Consider the following 25,000-nt stretch of genomic DNA (forward strand, 5'->3'; position numbering starts at 1 on the left):
TTAGTCATGCATAGCTATGTGAGTAAAACACACGAATATCTAAAATACAAGATATAGGAGTCATATCACAAAATAAACGATATTACTGGAAATATCGTGTTTTATTTTATGAACTGTTTCAGATTGTTCTAAAACAAGCCTGCTTTTCTGTTGCTTCATGACTTGTTCAATGTGGTGGTCAAATCTTTCTTAACAAACTCTGTACCATCTTTATAACAAGGACCACAGGTCAGAAAAATAAATTTATGGGACAACAAATCTATATATATAAAGCTGAAGCTGTCTGTGTGTAGCAGGTTCGGTAGGCTTCAACTAACACTATCTCCTACGAGACCCTGAAGTGCAAGTTGACCAAAATTGAGACTATGATAGAAGAAGGCTTGCTCTTCATTCCGTAGAAGAAAAAATTCAAATCGGACCATGTTAAGACCAAAAACTATTTTCATCAAAAAGGTGCTTTTTTTCTATGAAAACCCCTATTTTTTGCAAGTTTTTGACTGCTGTGTCGCCATTTTTCGGTGTATTTCAGCCAAAAAAATGTTCACTTAAAGAGAATAACAAGCTACATAATGCAAAATTTTTACTTTTCAAAAATTCCAATTCTAAAGGGTCGAAAAGAAAACAAACCCGAGCAACGCCGGGCGATACTGCTAGTATATATATATATATATCTTTAAACGGCAAAATGTCCTTTATGCATATCCACAATTTTTCAGTTAGAGGGCTCGCACTTTCTATGGTCATTCAAAACCGTCCAAGGGTGGTCGTGCACATCTATACATTTCCCCAGTCACCCCGCAAAGCCATTAAAAAATCAGTAGAAGTAACTTTTTTGTGAATTTTCTTCCCAAAACCCAATCAAAATGCCGGAAACTTGATATGCCAATTGAATGCCAGCTAGCTGTATGTGATTGGTCGGAGATTTGGACAGTACTCGCATGTATGTCTGCACGCACGCAGCTGTATATGCATGCACTGTATATGCAATGCCGGGTCATAGTGCTAGTATATATATATATATATATATATAATATATATATATATATATATATATATACATATAGTATGCCCCAGCCTCGAGGTTGAAACATATAAAAGAATAATTTCTGTGTGTGTGTGTGTATACATATACATACACAGGCTGCCCTGAAATTAAGGCAGCCAAAGTTTGGGGCTTCAATAAATGTGATGAGATATGAAAAATATACATCATTATAAAAGCTTAGTGTGTCTTTTTGTTTCAGACTAAATAAGTTCAGTATTATAAATTAGATAATGGCTATAGACCAAGATACATTCATAACCTTCCACAAAGGAGGTGAAAGTAATACAGCTACAGCAAAAAAGCTTAAAATTAACTGAACAACAGTCTGGAAAATTGTCAAGAAATTTCAAGAGCCTGGTTCCCAGTGATTCTGGAAGCTGAATGGCTTTCATGGGCAAATGAGCACTTTCAAGGTGCATCTTGGAGCTTCTAACAAGACTCAGCACCATCCCACAGCTCCAAAGAGACACAACACTAGATTCAGCAAAACATTCCATCGTTCATAAGCAAGGACGTATGGTCCGCAAGAAGCCCCAATCTTAACCCGTTGGATTTTTCTGCCCAGTCCACTCCTCATGTTTCACTTGATACTCTGAAAGCAAAACTGCACCAGGAATGGACTTCAATTCCACAAGAACAGCTGCATGCCACATCTGAAGCATTTACACCTAGACTTAAGGCTGTAATTCAAAACAGAGGTCATCATATTGAATAAATGTGATGGTGTCATAACTGAATCTCCTTTAACATTGCATCACAATGCTCAGACCCAAAATGTAACAATATTTTGCTTTAGCAGTGAGCTGGCAGAAACGTTAGCACGCCAGGCGAAATGCTTAGCGGTTTTTCGTCTGTCTTTACTTTCTGAGTTCAAATTCCACTGCGGTTGAGTTTGCCTTTCATCCTTTCAGACTTGATTAAATCAGTACCAGTTATGCACTGCAGTCAATGTAATCGACTTAATCCCCTTGTCTATCCCCTCTATGTTTGGCCCCCCTGTGGGCAATAGATAAATAAATATTTTGCTTTAGCAAAATTGAAAAAAGTTAGTTACCTTAATTTCGGGACACTCTGTGTATACATACAGTTGTGGCTAAAAGTTTGGAGCATCTTTTTTAAACCAAAATTGTTATGCTCAAGTACTATTCAATTCAACTATTTAATATAATAATTAATAATATAAAAATGCTAATTTTCAGACCTATCTTCTAAACTTTGGCCAAGTAATATATTGCAAATTAAATATAACTTTCGGCATTTAATATAAAAATTCTAATTTTCAGACCTGTGTTACAAACTTTTGGCCATGACTGCATATATATATATATACACCAGAGTAAGTACATAAATGTGAAACAAGATGGAGAAAAATAGTATTCTAACGCTGGAGGTAGAGTATATATATATATATATATACACATATATATAACTATAAATAAGGGTGTCTGAGAGACACCACCATGCTGAAATAGCAGTCAAAAAACCACCTAAAATGTTCATATCACACCACGAGATAAGACAGAGAGACAAAATAAACTGGCAAAAAGATATTAATGGACTTTTTGTCAGTTTATTTTGTCTCTCTGTCTTATCTCGTGGTGCAATATGAACATTTTAGGTGTTTTTTAGAGTCAGGGTTTGACTGCTATTTCGGCATGGTGGTGTCTCTCAGACACCCTTATTTATAGTTGTAAAAATTATTATCTTTGTATGTTATTTATTTCCATGCTGGTCACTTGATAATATCGATATTATCCTTATTTATAAATATACATATACATATATATATGTGGCACTCCATCAGTTATGATGATGAGGGTTCCATTGATCCGATCAGTGGAACAGCCTGCTTGTAAAATTAATGTGCAAGTGGCTGAGCACTCCACAGACACATGTACTGTTAACGTAGTTCTCTGGGGTGGTTCAGCATGACACTGGCCCTTTGAAATACAGGTACAACAGAAACAGGAAGAAAGAGTGAGAGAAAATTGTGGTGAAAGAGCACAGCAGGGTTCACCACCACCCCCTGCCAGAGCCTCATGGAACTTTGGGTGTTTTCGCTTAATAAATACTTACAATGCCCAGTCTGGGAATCAAAACCACAATCCTACAGCTGTGAGTCCACTGCCCAAACCACTGGGCCATTGTGCCTCCACGCAATATATATATATATATAACATTATATATATATATATATATATATATATATATATATATATATATATATATATATATATATATATATATATATATATATATTGAGTTGGTGCATAATTACTGCAGCTTTTTTTCAACAAATTTTATTCAACAAAAACTATAACAGCATGTAACAAAAAAACATCTTTAAATGATTATTTCAGAGCATATTCACCATCTACTTCAATAACTGCTTCCCATTTGCTTGGCAGATGGTCAGACCGTCATTAAAGATGTTTTGTTGAATAAAATTTGTTGAAAAAAAGCCACAATAATTATGCACCAACCCAATATATATATATATATATATATATATATATATATATATATTTATTTATTTATAAATCCATTTAGTGTTAACTGTTGAATAAATAAAAGTGTAATCAGTACCATAGTAGAGATTATTAATATATTTTGGGCCAAATTAGTCTCTTGCTACACCGAATTTCACTTGTAGGTGCACAGAAAGATCCTATGCACCTACTTATAGATGACATTCTCAGTAGCAAGTGACTGGCTTGACCCAAGGGTAGTAGAATAATAGAAGGTTATCAGAGAAAGTAGTGTTCATATGTGAAAGATGCACACAAGCCATAAAAACTCCAGATACTCAGGAAATTGATTTTCTCAAATGCCCTGGAGGCTCTTTAGAGGTAGTAAATAATTACTGCTACCTAAGGGACTGAATTAGTAGTGTAGTGAGGATGTACGGAAAGTGTAATAACTAGAATAAGAATTCGATGGAGAAAATTCAGGAAGTTTTTACCTCTGTTGGCAACCAAAGGTCTCTCCAAGTGAAAGGAAAATTGTATGATGCATGTATATGAACAACAATTCTGCATGGTAGTGAGATGTGGGCCCTGATTGCAGTGGACATGGGAAGGCTAGAGAGCAATGAGGCTAGTATATTCTGCTGGATGTGTAATGTAAGCACTCTGTTCATGTGCAACAGAGTGCTTTTATGTTGAGAGAAAAGTTTGGCATAAGAGGAATTAGATGCCGTATGCAAGAGAAAAGACTGCACTGGTTTGGTCATGTGATGTGGATGGATGTCAACAGCTCCATAAAGAAGTACTGATCACTCAAATGGATGGAACTTGTGGAAAAGGGAGACCCAGGAAGACATGGGACAAAATACGGAAGAATGATCTCAGGACACTGAACCTTATGGAGATGACAAAGGACCAAGATATCTGGTGCCTTGCTGTACTCAAGAAGACCTATCCTCCACAGCAGAAATGTTTATGTCACTCCCCCTGCTGAAGAGGATTGGCCTGCAAGAGCCCTGTGTCATTTCCACATAAAAAAAAACTCTTGTGTCAGCACTATGTAAAAGTGTTTGTGCTTGTGCCATGTAAAAATCACCCAGCATACTTTGTAAAGTTGTTGGTATTAGGAAGGGCATCCAGCTGTAGAAACCAAGCCAGAATAGACTGGAATTTGGTGCAGCTCTCCAACTTGAAGTCTACTTCTCCAGACCTGAAATGGGGCAGACAGAATTCATTGAAGCAGATTTTTATGACCCTTCTTATAGCCAACTTTCACCTGTTGCCCTGTTTCCAAGCCAAGATAATATTTCCCCATGGTTAGAAATGCTTTTCATGGAAGATTGGACATCACTATATCATGCTGACACTCATTTACAATCATCGCTTGTCAGAACAAGGAGATTGGTGACCAGTCACAAACACAAAATGTCATTGTCAAAAGTATGAATTTTACATCATGTACTGTAATTTTCTTGTCTGAAATATGAACAATTACACAGTCTATCTGAAATAGAACAAATGTGAAATATAGTGCTTATATAACATAGTTTATGTTAAATTTATGCTTTCATACTTTATTTCAGTGTACTGTTACTGCATTATTTTCGCATTCACATAAGGCAGCAAGCCAGCAGAATCATTAGCACACTGGACAAAATGCTTTGTGGTATTTCACTCATCGTTACGTTCTGAGTTCAAATTATGCCAAGTTCAGATTTGCTTTTCATCCTTTCAGAGTCAATTGAGCACTGGGGTTGATGTAATCAACTTATCCCTACCTCCCCCAAGCTCCCCTTGTGGCAAAAATTTGAAATATTTCCCCTACAAAATTTCTTTAAAATATCTTTCAGTAAGTGTATGATGGAAGATACTAAGTTTGTTTTGTACTCAAAATACACTTTTGAAATAGAGTTGTGTCTTATACACTAACAAATACATTACTTTTTTTTTTTTTTGCTTACTTATGAAGTTATTAAAATTTTTAATCTTAGGTAATTATGCATAGCACCATTTCTTTCTTTTAGAAATCATCAGCATGACATAACTCAAGGTATCTAAATTAAACATTTTATGGAGCAAGACATTTCTTATAGATAGAAAATAATTAGTCTAGAAGAAATTGACTGGAATGTGTTTTTCCCTTTCTATTTTTTGTTGTCTTTTTCTTCATGGAATATCAATACTTTAGCAATCAAGAGAGAAAAGAGAAAAAATTCTTAGTGTCTATATACAGAGTAACTATTTGTAGGGAGTTCTACCTTGTGAAGGTGTTCTTTTAGTAGCTAATATTTTAGTTTTAACTTCAAACAAAATTTATAAGCCGTTACTGATATCTTTGAGGTGCAGATATTCAATTCAAACTGCTACTACATAGTAGTAATCCCTTGTTATGTTGTAGAAGAGATATCTCTTTGTAGACATAACACCTCAGCTTACAGTTTACAGTTTGAATTCTCAGCCGGAGTACTTCAAGTACATGGAGTCCCACAGAAAACAATTAGTAGGAGGATGATAATCATTTCTTTGTAATATTTGGCAAGATTACAAGTTTGAATTTGAAATTTAGGAATAAGGAAGAAGTTGCATAGAATATACATTTTTTTCTTTTCTTTTTTATGAATATGAAGTTCTTGAAATTTCTAATTTTAGGAAATGGACTTATTAGATATGTCTAATATATACTTTACATGAAGATGTATGGTCTAATGATTATGATGTTACACTCATAATCACAATATCATAGTTTCGATTCCTGTACCAAGTGGTGAATTTTGTCCTTGAGCAATACACTTCATTTCACATTGCTCCAGTATGTACCTGTATCTCCTTGTTCTGACATGTGATGATTGTAAATGAGTGTCAGCATGATACAGTGATGTCCAATCTTCCATGAAAAGCATTTCTAACCATGGGGAAATATTATTTTGGCTTGGAAACAGGGCAACAGGTGAAGGTTGGTGAATGAAATGTATAGCACCATTTCATTCTTTATAGAAATCATCATCATGACAAAATGCAAGGTATATAAATTAAATATTCTATGAAACGAAAAATTTCCTAAAGATGGAAAATAATTATGGTCTAAAAGAAATTCACAGAATGTGTTTTTACCTGTTACCTTTTTCTTTTATTTTTCTTCATAAAGCTTTAGTTGGAGAAAATTCTTAGTGTCTACATAGAGAGTAACTTCTTCCAGGGAGTTCTACCTTGTGAAGGTATTCTTAGAGTAGCTAATATTTTAGTTTTAACTATGAATAAAATTCACAAGCCACTTAACAAGAGATCTTCATAAATTAGCCAAAACTCTTCCTAAATTAACATAAAATCTTCATAAATTCACACAAAAAAAACTGGTTCTGATATCTTTCCTGGAACTTCTATTCAGATGTATCGGCATCAACTTCAGGAGGTGAGTCTTTGGCAAACACTTCAGCATCTGAACACCGGAAGCGAGCATCATTGACAAACTTTGTACTCAATGAGGAAACGGACAATTCTTACCATCAAGGAAAAAGTAAGTGATTATTGACATCTTCTTCACTATTTTCTTTATTCTTTTCCTGGTCTTACCTGTTGGTTTGCAGCCTTGCTGGGTCACTCTTTTTAAAAGTTTTAGTTAATATGTTGACACTAGTATGTATTTTAGTCTGCTTGCTTGATGTTTTAACAATTGTCTAAAGTTATAAAGCTTGATGCCTCCATACACTTTGAGATGCACACTCACACACACATACATGCATGCATTTATTAGATATGTCTAATATATACTTTACATGAAGATGCATGGCCTAATGGTTATGATGTTACACTCTCAATCACAATATCATAGTTTCAATTCCTGTACCAAGTGGTGAATTTTGTTCTTGAGCAATACACTTCATTTCACATTGCTCCAGTTCACTCAGTTGTAAATGAGTTATTCTGTGATAGACTAGCGTCCTATCCCTTAGGAATGTTGTGATCTCAATCACTTATACGCCATGGAAGACAAGTAACCAGCCCTGTGAGTCCTAAGACTTGAAATCATGTGTAGGAGTTGATGATGATGATGATTATGAATATATTCTTTGGTGGTATGGCTAAGTGAAGAACCATGGTAGGTAGTATGGCAAAACAAAGGACTGCAGTATGTCACATGGCACAGTCTGTCTGTCTAGGAGGACAGCAACTCCAAAGAGGAACTGATACCAGGTAGAGATGTCTCTTCAGTTTTGCTTTGATGGAACCAACCTTTTTTAGTGCTAATGGTTATAAGATGTACCCTGTACATTCTGAAAGTAGTTAGTGATAGGATAAATATCCAGCCTTAGTGAGGGCGCGTGGCTTAGTGGTTAGGGCATTCGGCTCATGATCGTAAGGTTGTGAGTTCGATTCCCGGCGACGCGTTGTGTCCTTGAGCAAGACACTTTATTTCACGTTGCTCCAGTCCACTCAGCTGGCAAAAATGAGTTGTACTTGTATTTCAAAGGGTCAGCCTTGTCACTCTCTGTGTCACGCTGATTATCCCCGAGAACTACGTTAAGGGTACACGTGTCTGTGGAATGCTCAGCCATTTGCACGTTAATTTCACGAGCAAGCTGTTCCGTTGATCGTATCAGCTGGGACCCTCGTCGTCGTAACCGGCGGAGTCTTTAGTCTTTTAATCCAGCCTTAGAAATCATGCTAAAAATGTAATGTACAAGCAAGATGTGGATGCAGCATGACAAGTTCTTTATTATGATGATGAAGAGATAAAAAAAAGGAAAAGATAGAAAGTTATAACAGTCTGAAACCTAGTGTCAAAGAGGAGAGCAAGTTTGACAAATAAAAAGCCAAGTTTTGATAAATAACCAAAAATAGTTGGGAAGGACAGTCAAAATACCTTTGGAAGAACTTGGTAAGAAATGTGATATAATGCAGTAATCATTGTAGATGGTTCAAGTGAATTTGTCAAAAGTATTTTAACTAAGTAGAAGGGGAAAGAAAAACAAGTATGTTTAAAGTTATTTTAATGCTTCTAAAAATATTTCCCTTTGGAGAGAAAAAATTATATTTTGATAAAATTGTCCTAGTTTGGCTCTCACTGGAAAATGCTAGAGAAAATAATGCAAAGGATTGATAGTTAAGATGTTTTTATTTATGTTTGTTTCTTTGAAATAAACAAATTATTTGCTTATTCATGCTGATGTCTGCCAGATTGACAGTAAATTTATCATCATCATATATTGTATGCTTTCACAACACATTAATAACTCTATAACAAAAGCCTGTCTGATCAAGAGTGGGTTCTCCCCTCAGATGAAGGCATAGCATTACTTCATTCTGACTTTCTCATATTTTTTTCTTAGCAGAGATATTGGGGTAATTTGCCATTGCCTTCCCCAACTGGATGACTTTTGGCCCACAAAGACAGTAAATTAATTTGGGCTAAAAAAAAAAATCCTAAAACATGAAGAACCTCTTGCAGCCACACCACTGTTTGAGATAAATTTTTAGGTGTCTACATGTAGCTTTTCGTCTGTGTCACAACACTTAACTTATATTTACATTTCAAGTCTGTTTAGCTCTACTTGATCTATGTCGCTTTGCTTGGTTTGTGTCTACATTTAGTTTCTGTGACTATATTTGTTCTGTGTTAATCTATTTGAGTTTTACCTATATTTAATTTATATGTCTACGTTTGGTACATGTGGTTTTATTTGGGTTGTGCAACTACATGGTTGGCTTCTGCAACAAGTGCATTTGCCTTGTTCAGCAAGTGCAGCTGACTCATGCAACAAATGCAGCTGCCTTCTGCAACAAGTGCAGCTTGCTTTTAATGTGTGGCTAGTTTCTATAAGTGAACCTGGCTTATTCAAGAAATGCATTTGGCTTCAACATGCAGCTGAATGACAACAGATGCACCTGGTTTGAACAAGCGCAATTGTCTTCCACAATGTGCATTTGGCTTCTACAAATGCAGGTGGTTTCTTAAAGTGCTGTTGGCTTCTACAACAAATGTAACTTACTTCTATTAAGAATGCAGCTCACTTTTAAAACATAGGCAACTGGCTTCTACACCAAGTGAGCAGATAGCCACGAGTTCACACTGCCTCACAGCCAGATTTTATGAATATCAGACATTATAAATATAATGAGCTCATGTAATTCATTGTCAGTCTTGCTATGGCAAAGCAGAATTATAAAATTCAGATATTTTACATGAACCTAAAATCTTCACATGATGTTTTGACCTCCCAAAGTTTCATAAGTTACACTCACATTTTCCTCTTTGTATTCATTAAAGCCCACTCAGTGTTCGCCTATACTCAATGAGTAACAACCAACACTTCACTTGTATTTATTATTGTGTTTTGCTTTCTGTTGTTGTCGCTTTGCTTCTTTGTTCCACTTGATTTTAATTAAAATCTTTGAGTCCTCTTCTCTGTCTCTTTCTTCTCAGTCATTTTCTTTTTCTCCATATTCTTCTTTCCTTCTCTACATTCCTCTTTATCGTCCACTTCGTCTTCTTTCTTCCTTTTTGTCCATCACCACCACGTCTCTCCCTCCATCTCCTCATTTTTTTCTTCTTAGCTTCTTTTTCTTTACCACCACCTTAGACATAGGCATGGCTTTGTAGTAAGAAGTTTGTTTCTCAACCACATGGTTCTGGGTTCAGTCCCACTTCATGGCACCTTGGGCGAGTATCTTTTTCTATAGCCCCTGGCCAACCAAAGCCGTGTGATTGGATTTGGTAGATGGGAACTGAAAGAAGCCCGTCATGTATGCATGTATGTATACTTCAGAAATGTAACCACATGTGGATTGTTGATGATTTTTCCTTATTTCTCCTTTCTCTTTGGATTTTTCTCTTTCCGACAGAGTTATACTCGAAACAATAAAATCTCTCTCCTTTCACTATATTTCAATATATTTCTTGTGCACGTCCTCACATTCAGTTTTTTCGTTTTTCCTCTGTCTTTTGTTTGTTTGTTCTTTGAATTGACTAAACTGTTGGATCAGGTGATGAAGGTCACAGAGAGGGTCATAACCCATCTCATAAGGGAGAGAATTTGCTTAGATGAGATGCAGTTCGGTTTTGTGCCGGGTAGAAGCACCACTGATGCTATATTCCTGGTCCGACAACTGCAGGAGAAATACCTAGCTAAAGATAAACTCCTCTACATAGCTTTTGTGGACTTGGAGAAAGCCTTTGACAGGGTCCCCCGATCCTTTATCTGGTGGTCGATGCGGAAACTGGAGATTGACGAATGGCTAATAAGGGCTGTACAGGCCCTATACAGAGAGGCTGTCAGCAAGGTTAGGATTGGCAACGAATATAGTGAAGAATTCCGGGTAGAAGTAGGTGTACACCAAGGTTCAGCCCTCAGTCCCCTTTTATTCATCATAGTCCTCCAGGCAATAACAGAGGAATTCAAAACAGGCTGCCCCTGGGAGCTCCTCTACGTTGATGACCTGGCTCTCATAGCAGAATCACTACCAGAACTAGAAAAGAAATTTCGGGTGTGGAAGCAAGGGTTAGAATCAAAGGGCCTTAGAGTAAATGTAGCAAAGACCAAAGTTATAGTAAGCAGAAAGGCAAACTCAGCACACACACCCTTGGGCTGATGGCCCTGCTCAATCTGTAGGAAAGGTGTAGGTAGAAACTCCATAAGATGTACCCAGTGTAAGCTATGGACGCATAAGAGGTGCAGCAACATCAAAGGGAAATTAACTGATAAGATAGCTTTTATGTGCGGCAGATGCACAGGGACCATAGACACTACAGATACTCAGAAAACAGATTCCATCACACTCCAGGGGGAGAAACTAGAAGTAGTTGATAGTTTCTGCTACCTGGGTGACCAAGTTAGTGGAGGTGGATGCTCAGAGAGTGTCACCACTAGAATACGAATAGCCTGGGCAAAGTTTAGAAAGCTCCTACCACTACTGGTGACAAAGGGTCTCTCGCTCAGAGTGAAAGGTAGATTGTATGATGCATGTGTGCGAACTGCCATGCTTCACCATAGTGAAACATGGGCCGTGACTGCAGAGGACATGTGTAGACTTGAAGGAAATGAAGCTAGCATGATGCGCTGGATGTGTAGTGTCAGTGTGCGCGCACGACAGAGGGTAAGCACCCTGAGAAAAATGCTGGACATAAGAAGCATCAGATGTGGTGTGCAAGAGCGACGCTTGCGATGGTATGGTCATGTACTGCAGATGGATGAGGAGAGATGTGTGAAGAAGTGCCGCTCCCAAACAGTTGAAGGTATCAGGGGAAGAGGTAGACCCAGGAAGACATGGGATGAGGTAGTCAAGCATGACCTCAGAGCATTGGGCCTCACAGAGGCAATGGCGAAGGACCGAGATCTCTGGAGATATGCAGTGACTGCAAAGACCCGGGCTGCTTCCTGCACCAGTTCTGCATAGCCCCTGCCCATTCAAAGTACCTTGGATTCCAGAACATCCCGCTGTGCTTGAGGAGACCTATTGAGTCAAGTACATGAACATCGAAATAAATATCAATGGAAATAGTGGTTGTGATACCTGTGCCGGTTGCACATAAAAAGCACCATCCAAACGTGGCCGATGCCAGCACCGCCTCGACTATCTTCTGTGCCGGTGGCACATAAAAAGCACCATCCGAACGTGACCGATAACAGTTCTGCCCTGGCTGGCTTCCAACGTGGCCGATGCCAGACTCCCCTGGCACTTAAAAAGCACCCACTACACTCGAGGAGTGGTTGGCGTTAGGAAGGGCATCCAGCTTTAGAAACACTGCCAGATCAGACTGGAGCCTAGTGCAGCCCCTGGCTTCCCAGACCCCAGTCGAACTGTCCAACCCGTGCTAGCGCGGAAAACGGATGTTAAACGATGATGATGATGATGATATGCACACACCTTCATCATCTCTTTCCCACCTCATTTCACACATTTCACCCCTCTTCCTCTCCCTATTCTTACTTCTCCTCCTTCACCATCAACACCACCACCTCTACTGACCATGTGTAACTGCAACTATCTTTTCTTTTTCATTTTTTTTTCTGTTTCAGAATCAAATAATAGAGGGGTGAAGACAAATGAAATGGATTTTGCCATTAAAATCATCAATGTGAGTTGATACCATCTACACATACATATACACCTTCATGTGTATTTACACACACACACACTCACATACACAGGCAACGTGAGCACCTTCTTATGCAAGTCACTTGCCCTGCTAGAAATAGCTGCCAACTCTTCTTCAGACCACACCCTACTGCCTTTAATAAGGAAATGATGCATTAGATTATGTGGGCATACATATCTGTAAAAATGATAGACTGACCATGGCAGGAAAACCTTTGCCCATAGGTCTGCTTTATGAGTATTGACCTTTGGTTAAACAACATATATACACTTATACATACAATAGGATTTTCATGTAGGGCTAATCAACATGTACACATATTTGTAAACATGCAAACACAGGTGCATGCGTGCATTCACACACACATACACACACACACTCTTTTTTCTCAGAAATGGGGACACCCATAGTGTTTCTTGTCATCAAACAAGTTTCTCTCTTATTTTGCCAGTAATTCAGCTTATACCAATCTCTCTGATCACCAAACGGGTTCCGCTCCTACCTTATCTGACTTATAACTTAGTGTGCTTCAGTTTGTCTGGTCAGCAAACAGGTCCCACTGTTTTCTTGTCCACTTACGTGTTCAGAATTCATATCCCACTGAGCTTAACTTTATCTTTCATCCCTGCAGGGTCAAAAAAATAAACTGAAATATCTGTCAAGTTTCTGGTAATTAGTCAATTCTACCTTCTTCTCAAAACTGCTGGCTCTGTGCTTAAAGTGTAAACAAAAGGTGGCAAACTGGCAGAATTGTTAGCAAGTTGGACAAAATGCTTAGTGGCATTTTTTCTGGCTCTTTGTGCTCTGAGTTCAAATTCTGCCGAGGATGGCTTTGCCTCTCATCTTTTCAGGGTCAATGAATTAAGTACCAGTTACACACTGGGGTTGATAAAATCGACTTGTCCCCTCCCGCAAAATTAAGCATCAGTTGAACACTGGGGTTGATGTAATTGACTTGCCCCCACCCCCAAAATTGCAGACCTTGTATCAAAATTTGAAATTATTATCACCTCTGCCCTGGCGAAGGTGGAGGTATTGTTTTCAGTCGTGTTTGTTTGTCCATGGACAAAATATCTCAGAAACCGCTGGATGGATTCAGATGAAACTTTCAGGGATGCTTGGCCTTGTGACTGATACAAACTGATTAAATTTGGGGATCGATCCGTACCAGACAAGGATTCTGAATTATTTTTCCAGTTTTTTTACTTAATTTTTGAGAGTGGTCGAGTTCACTTTTAGTATTCTCGTCTGCGAGAGCAGTCAAATTTATTTCAGATATTTTCATTTTAAAAATCATCTCTGGCTAACCGGTGTTGCCTTGTCATAGGTTTGCACTGAGTGCTCTTGTTATTATTGATTTTATTTAATAAATTCATTTTTCACTTTAGACAAAACTTAAAGAACTAATTAGAAGCTGAGTTTTGTTTGTCTTTTGTCATTTAATTATTGTTTAGCAACATGTCAACTAAGATTCAGCAGACATTTGATCAAACTTGTTCCAGCCATGACCATCCATTGTTATTTTGGTCAACATTGGTTTTCATCACTCCAGAATGAGGGTTGATAAAATAACTTAGTGCTATTTTACTTGGTTTATGGCCATACCATGTTGAAAACACTGGTTCTCGTCTGATCACTGAAGTTAAGCAACATCAAACCTAGTTAATACTTAGATGGGTGACTGCTGGGGAAACCTAAGTGCTGTAAACGTCTTTCATTTGTGGAGGCACATGACCAAGTGGTTAGAGCAGCAGACTCACGGTCGAGGGATTGCAGGTTCGAATCTCAGAACAGGCAATGTGTGTGTTTATGAGCAATACACCTAAGCTCCACACAGCTCCAGCAGAAGGTAATGGCAAATTTCTGCTGACTCTTTCACCACAACTTTCTCTCACTCTCTCCTGCTACATCTAGCAGCTCACCTGCAACGGACCGGCATTCTGTTCAGATGAGGAACCTATATGCCAATGAAACCAGGAAACTGACCCTTATGAGCCAGGCATGGCTCGAGAAGGAACAAGCAACAACAGCATTCTACTTGAGATGTAGACTTAATCCATCTTGCTCAACATCAACCCCTGGACCAAAGCAATGATATCTGTAGCAGAGTCCATTCTGTCATAAGCATTCAGGGCAAATTTGCTATCACTCTTGGACTCCTTAGAATTGGTCAAAGGTATTACCCTTTCTCATTTGGCTATGCCAAAAATAAATCCAGGGCTTCATTATCAAATGTTTCCTTTCTTTTTACAAGACAATGTAATTTGAGAGAGATTTAACTACCATTTCTAGTAGGCTGACTGACAACACAGTTGGCTTGTATGTCTCATCCAGTTTCATCCAAAACCATATCATGATACAAATATCTTTTATAGATTTTGTCTTTCAATGTAAATCATTTAATCCTGTTTTTCATCACCTCTGTAGGATATATGCTGCAATTTCCAACTGGATGTTAAAGACGTTCTAGCAACTCTAGGATCAACCAATGGTAATGTGAACCAAGCCATTTCTTACATCAAATTTGGACCTAAATTATCAGGTGAGATTTTAGGACTTTTTATTTATTTATTCATTTATTTTGAGCTTTATTTGTTTTTTTTTTCTTTTTCTGAATGGCCACCTCATCATTTTTCATTGGTCATCTCATCTGTTTCCAGGAGTCATCTCCTCTATTTTTTTCCACCTTGATTTGCATTTATATGCTTACTCATGTTAGGGAGGGCATCCAGATGTAGAAACCATGCTAAATCAGACTGGAACCTGGTGCAGCTCTCTGGCTTACCAGTTCCAGTCAAACTGTCTAACGCATGCCAGCATGGAAAGCAAACATCAAATGATAATGATGATGATTATATATATATATATATATATATATATATATATATATATATATATACATACACACACACACCTATACATATAAACATATATATCTCTTATTATAAAAGGCAGATTTTATCTGCCTCCCTTTGGGAGTTATACAAATCTACAATATAGGATTTCTTCAATTACAATTTACCTAGCAGTTTTAAGAGTACAATGCATCGCGTCATGCCAGGTCCAGTTTTTAAAATTTAAACTCCAATTAAGCAAAATTTACAGAAAACTCACATTCTGGTGTGTGTGTGTCAAATGCTTTTCTTAGTCTGGTTTACACCACACGCAAACGCACACACACAGTGGGCAACGAATAAAATGAAAGTAAATAGCGACAGAGTGATTTGAGGAAGACTAAAGTGAAAGTATTCTGTCTATGACGCTGATAGATACATGAGTAAAATGTATGGGAAGCTAAGAGCTAAGAGTGAGTGAAAATGTTCTTGGAAGAGAGTAATTAGTAATAAAGTAAACATACACTCATACATACATACATACATACATACACACACACACACATACACACACACACATACATACACACACACATACATACATACACACATACATACATATACATACATACATACATATACATACATACATACACACACACATACACACACACACAGTATTGAAGCTTGAGAACAATCAGATACATTTGCAACACATCTGTTGAAAATATTATTGTTCACACACATACATATACATATATACATACAGACAGACAGACAGATAGACACACACACACACACACACACACACATGATCCAGCATGGCCACAACCTCAAGGCTGAAACATATAAAAGAATAACAGAATATAAATGTGTGCAAAGTACAAGAAATATTAATGCAGTATATGGGGATTGGACAATAAGCATAAGGCAGTGTCAATGGTGGTTCCAGAAATCCCGAGCCATAAACTACAGCCTAGAAGACGAGCCTCATCCTGAAAGATCTGTAGAACTCGACAAGGACATCCTGAAAACCCTGGTGGAACAAAATATCATCGTAACTGTTGAGGAACTAGCAGAGAAGCTTGGATTTGGTCATTCAACCATTCATTGACACCTGTGTGCTATCGGAAAAGTCAGCAAATTGGGTCAATGGGTTCCTCAGAACTTTCCGAGCCTAATTGCATGCAGAGAGTGAATGTATGCTTTTCTTTGCTGTCATATCTCACCACTACTGCGCTATGTATATCTATATATATAAAACTGTAGTTGTGTGAATGTCTGTCCCCTTCGATTTAGATTCCTAACTACTCCCACATTTTGCGGTACAGTTTAACCAAATTCGGGTAGCTTATAGTCGTGATTCATATCGAGCCCGTCTGAATATTAGCGCGCGTCTACGATGAGTCTACGATTTTAAAAATAATTTAACATCATTTTTTATTCCATTTTTAATGCATAATTTTTCGTGTGTCGATGGCGGCGGAGTTGGCGTCCACGCTCACACCTGCACCTGTGGGGAAGGGAGTGTAAGGAAATCAACGTCGTAATGCGTTGTCAAGGAGACCAGTGTTCTTTTAGAACAACGACTTCATGGCTTGAAGACACCAAAACAGAAATGGCTAAGAAAGCGTCTACATGAGTCTACAATTTAAAAAAAAATTTACCGTCGTTTTTTTTCCATTTTAATGCATTTTTCACTATTATATAAGGGAAGTAACTCTCTAAAAATGTCTACGATGAGTCAACGATTTAAAAAAAAATTTACCATCATATTTTTTCCATTTTTAATGCATTTTTTGCTATTTTTTAGCTATAACTCTCTAAAAATGCTTATATAGTTATTTCCCTTACAAACCCAAGCAATGCCGGGCGATACTGCTAGTATATATATATATATATATATATATATATATATGAACATTCATATATATACACACACTCATACATAAATGCACATCAACATATATATATATATATGTGTGTGTGTGTGTGTGTATATATATACATACCAATGGAAAAATTTTCAATAAGCTAGTGCGTCAAACAAAAATATCTTGTATTTTCATTCTAATTGAGGCATCCAAGATATATCATTGCTAATAAATTATGGGATGATCACAATTGGAATGTCTTTCATCATAGGTTTATGGCATCGGGTCTGACCTAAAGAGAAACACCATGTACTGAGAATTGTTTCTGTTTAACTCTCGGCAAACCCTATTTGAGTAAACTTATTCCATCATAGATTTACAGGATCAAGTCTGAGCAGAGAAGTCGTTGTTTAACCCCAAGTTTAGACAGACTTTCTTCATCATGGGTTTACAGGATCAAGTCTCGCCTGGCGATAAACATCAGGAGCAAAGAGATAGTTGTTCGTTAACCCTAAGTCAATCCTGTTTGAGCATTCCAGCCTTAACCATCTTGTCTTTTTGTATATTCCAGGCATAACATATTGTCCAAAGGCATTCTATCCAATTAATTTAATGACTCTCCCAATTTGCTGCTGAGATAACTATTCATTTAATGTTTAATTTTGTTGCAGGTGTGATACCATGGACACAGGAGGAAGATGCCATTATTTCATCAACAGATGAGCATCAATTTAAAGACATTCTTCAAAAGCATGGGCATGTTGCTGTAGCCCAAAGACTTCAATTTCTGGATAATTTGTAAATGTTCCCTCATGGTAAGTGATTCTATTTCATTGCAAAAAGTATATTTGTCATTTGAACAAAGGAGACTTTATACAGTTGCTCGGCCTGCTAGAAAATCATACCCTTCTGCCTTAAATCACACCCTACTTTCTTAAAGAAAAGTACATTGAACAGAACACTCTGATGTACATAAAGGTATGATCACTGGTTGAAATGCCTTTGATGATAAGTCAGATGAATCGGGACTGGCCAGGGTCTAAATGACAACTTTTAATTGCAATATACTTACATAATCATTAAGACGGTGAGCTGGCAGAATTGTTGGCACACTGAACAAAATGCTTAGCAACATTTGGTGTCCTTATGTTCTGAGTTCAAATTCCACTCAAGTTCATCATCATTATCATCATCATCATCATTGTTTAATGTCCGCTTTCCATGCTAGCATGGGTTGGACGATTTGACTGAAGTCTGGCAAACCAGATGGTTGCACCAAGCTCCAATCTGATCTGGCAGAGTTCCTACAGCTGGATGCCCTTCCTAACGTCAACCACTTCGAGAGTGTAGTGGGTGCTTTTATGTGCCACCAGTATGAGGGCCAGTCAGGCGGTACTGGCAACGGCCACGCTCAAATGGTGCTTGCTTTTCATCCTTTCAGTGTCAATACAATAAGTACCAGTTAACTACTGGAGGTGTGGGTGGGGTCAATGTAATCAACTTACCCCTACTTCCCTGATCTTGCTAGCCTTGAGCCAAAATCAGAAACCAATATACTTACATAATCAAGTGTGATTATCTGTGAGACTGGGTATGGTGGCTTTAGTCTATGATTTGCTGTTGTCATTTAGGCCCAAGTTTGCCTGGTCAAAGCCAAGAATGGCAAAGCATGAGTCATATTCTTCCTGTTGAATAACATCTGGAAGATAAGACTCATCCACAGTATTACTTGAATCCACATCCTCAATTCAAGTGTGATGTCAGTTGATTTGTATTGGATTGTGACATGGAGATATACAAAAGCCTCTCTAAAGAGGATTCAGAACTTAATCAACCACTACCTCTAGGGGATATTCAGAATCCATTGACTGAAGAAAATCAACAGCATAGCTCTGTGGGAACAAACCCAGCAGTCCCCTGTTGACATGTGGACCAAGCATAAAACCTAGCACTGGATTTGGTATACCTGCTAAAGGCTACATTTCAACTTCATCAGGTTATCTTGGTAGAACCCACAAGCTATATAAGGAAGAGATGAGAGCCAGGAAACTCCTTGAAAATGAAGTGAGAGCTTGATGGAGCTGGGGCTACAACTGGAACAGAAATCCCAGGAGAGAGATGAATAGAGGGAATTTGTCAAGGGCCTAATGAAAAAATAACAAGTTTGATGAAACAAACACCTGATCGTGCGAATGTGAGCCACAACTAATTAATCATATTTCCAAGAATGGCATAACCTGGACTACATCATACAGTGTGGATTTTAGGGTGGTTTGGATGCTATTTCCAGCAGGGTATGTAACTATGTAGAGGCTCTTACATATCGATCAGGATCAATATAAATCAGGGGGAAAAAAAGCAATCAATGAGAACTAACACATCTGAGATTGTTAATGAAAATAGAAACATGGATTTAGCAACAATTGTAGAATCCTTTTAGTATTAAGTTTTGTTTTGGTGTTTAGTTTATGTTTTTGTTCTTTTATTCTTTTGCTGTATTCAGTCAGTGCACTGTGGCCATGCTGGGGCTCTGCCTTCAAGGGATTTACCTAATCATATTGTCCCCAGTATTAATTTCAGTCTCTTATTTGTTTTATTGATCTATATTATAGGAGCAGACATGGATGTATGGTTAAGAAGTTTGCTTCCCAACCACATGGTTTCAGATTCAGTCTCACTGCATGGCTAGTTAAAGCCTTGGGAGTGAATTTGGTACACGAATACTGAAAGAAGCCTGTCACGTGTGTGTGTGTGTGTCCTTGTCTTGACATCACATAATAGTTAAGTAAGTGAGTATTAGTGTTGTACAAACAGTTTCATTCACCTTCAGTATTCGGCAAAATATGTCTGGCCTGGGGAAAATTTTGCCTTGCTTGGAAACAATTGGGGCCTGGCAACAGTAAAGGCATCCAGCTGTAAAAAATCTGCTTCTTCCGACTCTCTCCAACCCATTCAAGTATGGAAAAGTGGACATCATCATCATCATGTAGTAGTAGTAGTAGTAGTAGTAAATACTACTCCACATTGTATAAAGGTAGGCAAGAGTGGCTGGAAAGAATGATGGTTTTTGAAAAGATGTCAGAGTATACTATCAAGATACAAGTAGATAAGTATAAGAAAGAATTGGAAAGGGTGAGTAGATAACTTCATCGGATTGTGAAAAGAGAATGGTAAATGGTTAATCCTTTAGTGTTTAAACCATTTATCTCCAGCTCACTACCTATTTTATGTTCAGACCAGCCATATCTAACCTTTCACATTCCCCCTACAATGTCCTTCTAAAAGATAAACAATCAGGCGTGGCTGTGTGGTAAGAAGCTTACTTCCAAACCACTTGGTCCTGGGTTCAGTCCCACTGTGTATCACCTTGGGCACATGTCTTCTACTATAGCCAGCTGAAGCCTTGTGAACAAATTTGGTAGACAGAAACTGAAAGAAGTCCATCACATGTATGTGTGTGTTTGTTCCCCACCACCATTTGATAACCGGTGTTGGTGTGTTTACGTTACCATAACTTAGTGATTCAGCAACAAGTGACCAATAGGATAAGTACTAGGCTTTAAAAAATGTAAATACTGGGGTTGATTCGTTTGACTATAAAGTTCTTCAAGACAGTGCCCAAGCATGGCCACAGATAAATGATAAAATTATATCATTGAAGTTTTGATGCTGCAAGATAATGCATGGTTAATGTAAAACAGTGTGAATAAATAAGCATTACAATTGACAGAATAACCTGCTGAATTCTAAAAGGTTAATGCAGTGAATGGAACAAGGATAGAGGTTCAGTCAATGCTAAATATCAGTGCAGAGAAAAGGTGAAAGAATAGGAGTAACTTAGGAAGGAAGTAACAGTACAGAAAGAGTGTAGAGCAGCTGTATAATAAACCTGTTTGATTGTATGATAATTTTAACTAATTATATTTTTCTGTTCTGTATTTTCACAGTTCATCGCTTCATCCCAAGGAATGACAGCAACAACAACCCTCACCATCCGTATTTTATATATGTCTCCGTTTATATTGATTTTATTGAGAGAGAGAGAGAGAGAGTTGTGTGTGTGTATGTAACAGTTATGGTGGGAGAGGGTTATAACAAGGATTGGTATGGACTGAGCCCTCAGTTAACTTATAGTGCATGTATGTGTGTGTGATTACATGTATATATTTGTGTGAATGTGCTTATATGTATATATGAATGTATGTTTGCTTTTGTAATTCATGAAGGTGTGCATGTGTATATATATATATATTCTCAATATAAAATTGTGTACATATAAACACAAGAGAAGCTGCCTTTACCAGGCAGCTTTACATGCTAGAAGAAATAGTCAAAACAACCAAAACCAGATTTAAGAGCAATTTTGAAGGGAATGAAAAATAAAAACTTTTACCTTGTAACTTTTTTACAGTCATACCGAGGTTTCAAATTTTATTTAGCAAATAAAATAATTTGCTAGGCGAAATTCTCCTCAGTGACCACACCATAACATAAACATATAATTTAGAGACAAATAAAAAAAGAAAAACTCACTACCCTATATATTTTACGTATATGATTTTAGCATTTTCAGAAGATTAGTTCGGCATTTTTTCATTTGCTACTGACTGAAACTGCACTTGCATGGTGAATTTGAAAAATTATAATATATAATGAGGAGACACTTGTTATTTGTCTCTAAATTATATGTTAATGTTATGGTGCGGTCACTGATGAGAATTTCACCTAATAAATTATTTTATTTGCCAAATAAAATTTGAAACCTTGGTATGATCATAAAAAAATAACAAGGTAAAAGTTTTTATTTTTCATTCCCTTCAAAATTGCTCTTAAATTTTGTTTTTTGTCATTTTGACTGCTTCTTGTAGCATGTCAAGCTGCCTGTTAAAGGCAGCTTCTCTTGTGTTTAAATGTACACTATTTTATATTGAGAATATGTTGTCTATTGACTTTTTTATACATGCTAGTCCACTGGTGGTGAAACTTCTAAAAGATAAACTCGCTACCCTATATATTTTACCTATATATATATATATATACATACATACAAATATTCTATAACTTTAATCAGGGATCAGCTAATTGCTTCACCGCACACTGAATTTAGAAATAGGAGTTAAAATGCCTTTTCTGCTACCATAAAGATCTCCCACACAGTAACACTTTTTTACATAGGCAAAAGAAAAAATAACATATCCACAAAACTCAGATTAGCTGACCCCTGATTATAATTATGTTTATAATTATAGAATATTTGTATAATTTTACCTGAAAAGGTTATTTTAACATACCAAACTACTTGGTAAAATTATTAATTATTAATTAATTGACTAATTTTACCCTTTTATTTTTATTATATATATATATATATATATATATATATACATATAGATGAGTGTGTATGTATGATGTATATGTGCGTGTGTGTATTATTTCATTATAGTAATCTAAATAAATAAAAATGCAAAATATAAAATAATAAATGGTGCTATTTTATATAAAAGACAATCTGTTGTTTTCCCTGGTTCAAGGAATGTATTGGTGTTCTATGTCACTACATATTAATACAAGTCTCATTTATTCATTTAACATCCATTTTTCCATGCTAACAGGTTTGAATGGAGAATCATCTGAGGCAAGGTTTTTACTTCTGGATGCTTTCCTATTGCTAATTCTTACCTGTTTCACAAGACAAGGATCTCTTTATTTCATAGGTCTTTGATGTGCAGTGACTGGTCAAAATATCAACAAAGAATGTCAACATTGGCACCACTTTGCTCAAGTGGTGACAAGCATGGAATATAAACATTCAGACACATTTGTACACAAATGCTCATACACAAATATATGATGGGCATATGTTGGGCCTCACAGAGGCAATGACAAAAGACCAAGACCTCTGGAGGTATGCTGTGACTGAGAAGACCCGGCAAATAAAGTGAGTCCACAGCTGTAACCTATACAAGTGTCGCATAACCAGCCCACTCAAAAGTACCTTGGATCGTAGGGTGATATGCCATGCTTGAGGAGACCTATTTAGTCAAGTACATCAACATCAAATCAAATGGAAATTGTAGTTGTGAGCCCCAGCCGGTAGCATGTAAAAAGCACCATCCAAACGTGGCCAATGCCAGTGCTGCCTTGACTGGCTTCCATGCCAGTGGCACGTAAAAAGCACTATCTGAGTGTGGTCGATGCCAGCTCCTCTGACTCCTTCTGCCAGTAGCACGTAATAAGCACCCATTACACTCGCGGAATAGTTGGCGTTAGGAAAGGCATCCAGCTGTAGAAACACTGCCAGATCAGATTGGGGCCTGGTGCAGCCTCCTGGCTTCCCAGACCCCAGTCAAACCATCCAACCCATGCCAGTATGGAAAACGGATGTTAAACGATGCTGTTGCTGGTGCTGGTTGTTGTTGCTGTTGTTCAGTTTCTGACTCCCAAATTTCCTTACATGGCATTGATTAGCCTGGAGCTATAAGTAGGAGAAAAAGATTCCACACACAGACCAAAACTTTGTGATTGGATTTGGTAGATGGAAACTAAAAGGAGTGTAGTGGGTGCTTTTCACGTGCCACCTGCACAGGTGCCAGGCGAGGCTGGCATCGGCCACGGTCTGATTGGTGCATTTTACGTGCCACCGGCACGGAAGCCAGTCGAGGCGGCGCTGGCATCGGCCACGATTCGGATAGTGCTTTTTACGTATCACCAGTCCAGGGGTCCTGGCATCTGCCGGGTGCCAATCATAGGATTGGTTCAATTTCGATTTATGTATATGTATATATATATATATATGTATATGTGTATATATATATATATATATATATATATATGTATATTATATATATATATATATATATATATATATGTATATGTATATATATATATATATGTGTGTGTGTGTATATATATATATGTGGTGTGTGTGTATATATATATATGTGTGTGTGTGTGTGTGTGTATATATATATATATATATATATATATATATACATGCGTGTGTGTGTGTATGTGCGATATAACACATATACTTACGTGAGTGCGGGAGAAACAATAGAAGACAAATGGAGCTCTTGTTATGCCATTAAAAATATTATTAACGTTTTTGCGCGCACGCACGTGTTTGTTGTATATGTGTACATATATGCATGTTTATGCATGAATACGTGTGCGTATCTATGCACATGTATGTGTGTGCGAGTGAGTGGGAGACCATGCACTTGTCAGCAACCATCACAGAAAAGCAAGTTGCTGTTGATAGAATCATTTAAAATCAATGAGGGAAGCTAAGTTAGACAATACAAGTCGTGTTGACAAATGGTTCAGTAATTAAAGGTGGAAGAATATCATAATGGCGGGAGATGAAAAGAAAAAGGAAAGAAAGAAAGAGGGAGTGATGCTTATAATGGCAAAGAAAGGTGGCAGCGGTGGCGATGTTGTTGATTGTTGGGGGTTTATAGGTACAGAATCGATGGTTATAGGTACATTATAAATAAACATGTTGAGAAAATTGATGAACAGATATTGAGAAGGAAAGAAGGCATAGAGAAAAAGAGATGAACAGAGACGTGGTAGAGAGAAAGAGGTGGGTTAAGAGATGATGATATTTAGCTGAAGTAACAGAGTGACTCAAGGCCCGAGAGTTTTGTGCTTTGGCACTTATCAAACCTCTCGGACCTGGAGTCACT

At 37.4% G+C, this 25,000-nt stretch overlaps 1 protein-coding gene and 1 pseudogene across 2 annotated transcripts in view; both read left to right on the forward strand.

Moving 5' to 3' along the window:
- The window catches only part of LOC115214083, a 60,165-nt gene extending 37,672 nt beyond the window's left edge, over positions 1-22,493 (forward strand). Inside the window, exons 7-11 of one of the 2 annotated variants that reach the window (XM_029783129.2) lie at positions 6,896-7,024; positions 12,525-12,583; positions 15,032-15,146; positions 17,984-18,127; positions 21,260-22,493. In XM_029783129.2, the coding sequence (XP_029638989.1) occupies positions 6,896-7,024; positions 12,525-12,583; positions 15,032-15,146; positions 17,984-18,114 (434 nt within the window). In that variant the 3' untranslated portion in view covers positions 18,115-18,127; positions 21,260-22,493. Of the gene's footprint in view, positions 1-6,895; positions 7,025-12,524; positions 12,584-15,031; positions 15,147-17,983; positions 18,128-19,924; positions 19,977-21,259 lie in introns of those variants that run through there. The other variant, XM_029783130.2, reaches the window with a different exon arrangement.
- LOC115214612 lies at positions 14,196-14,314 on the forward strand (annotated as a pseudogene).
- Positions 22,494-25,000: the final 2,507 nt, after the last annotated feature.

Source organism: Octopus sinensis, linkage group LG7 (assembly GCF_006345805.1).
Source record: "Octopus sinensis linkage group LG7, ASM634580v1, whole genome shotgun sequence".
NCBI lineage: Eukaryota > Metazoa > Mollusca > Cephalopoda > Octopoda > Octopodidae > Octopus > Octopus sinensis.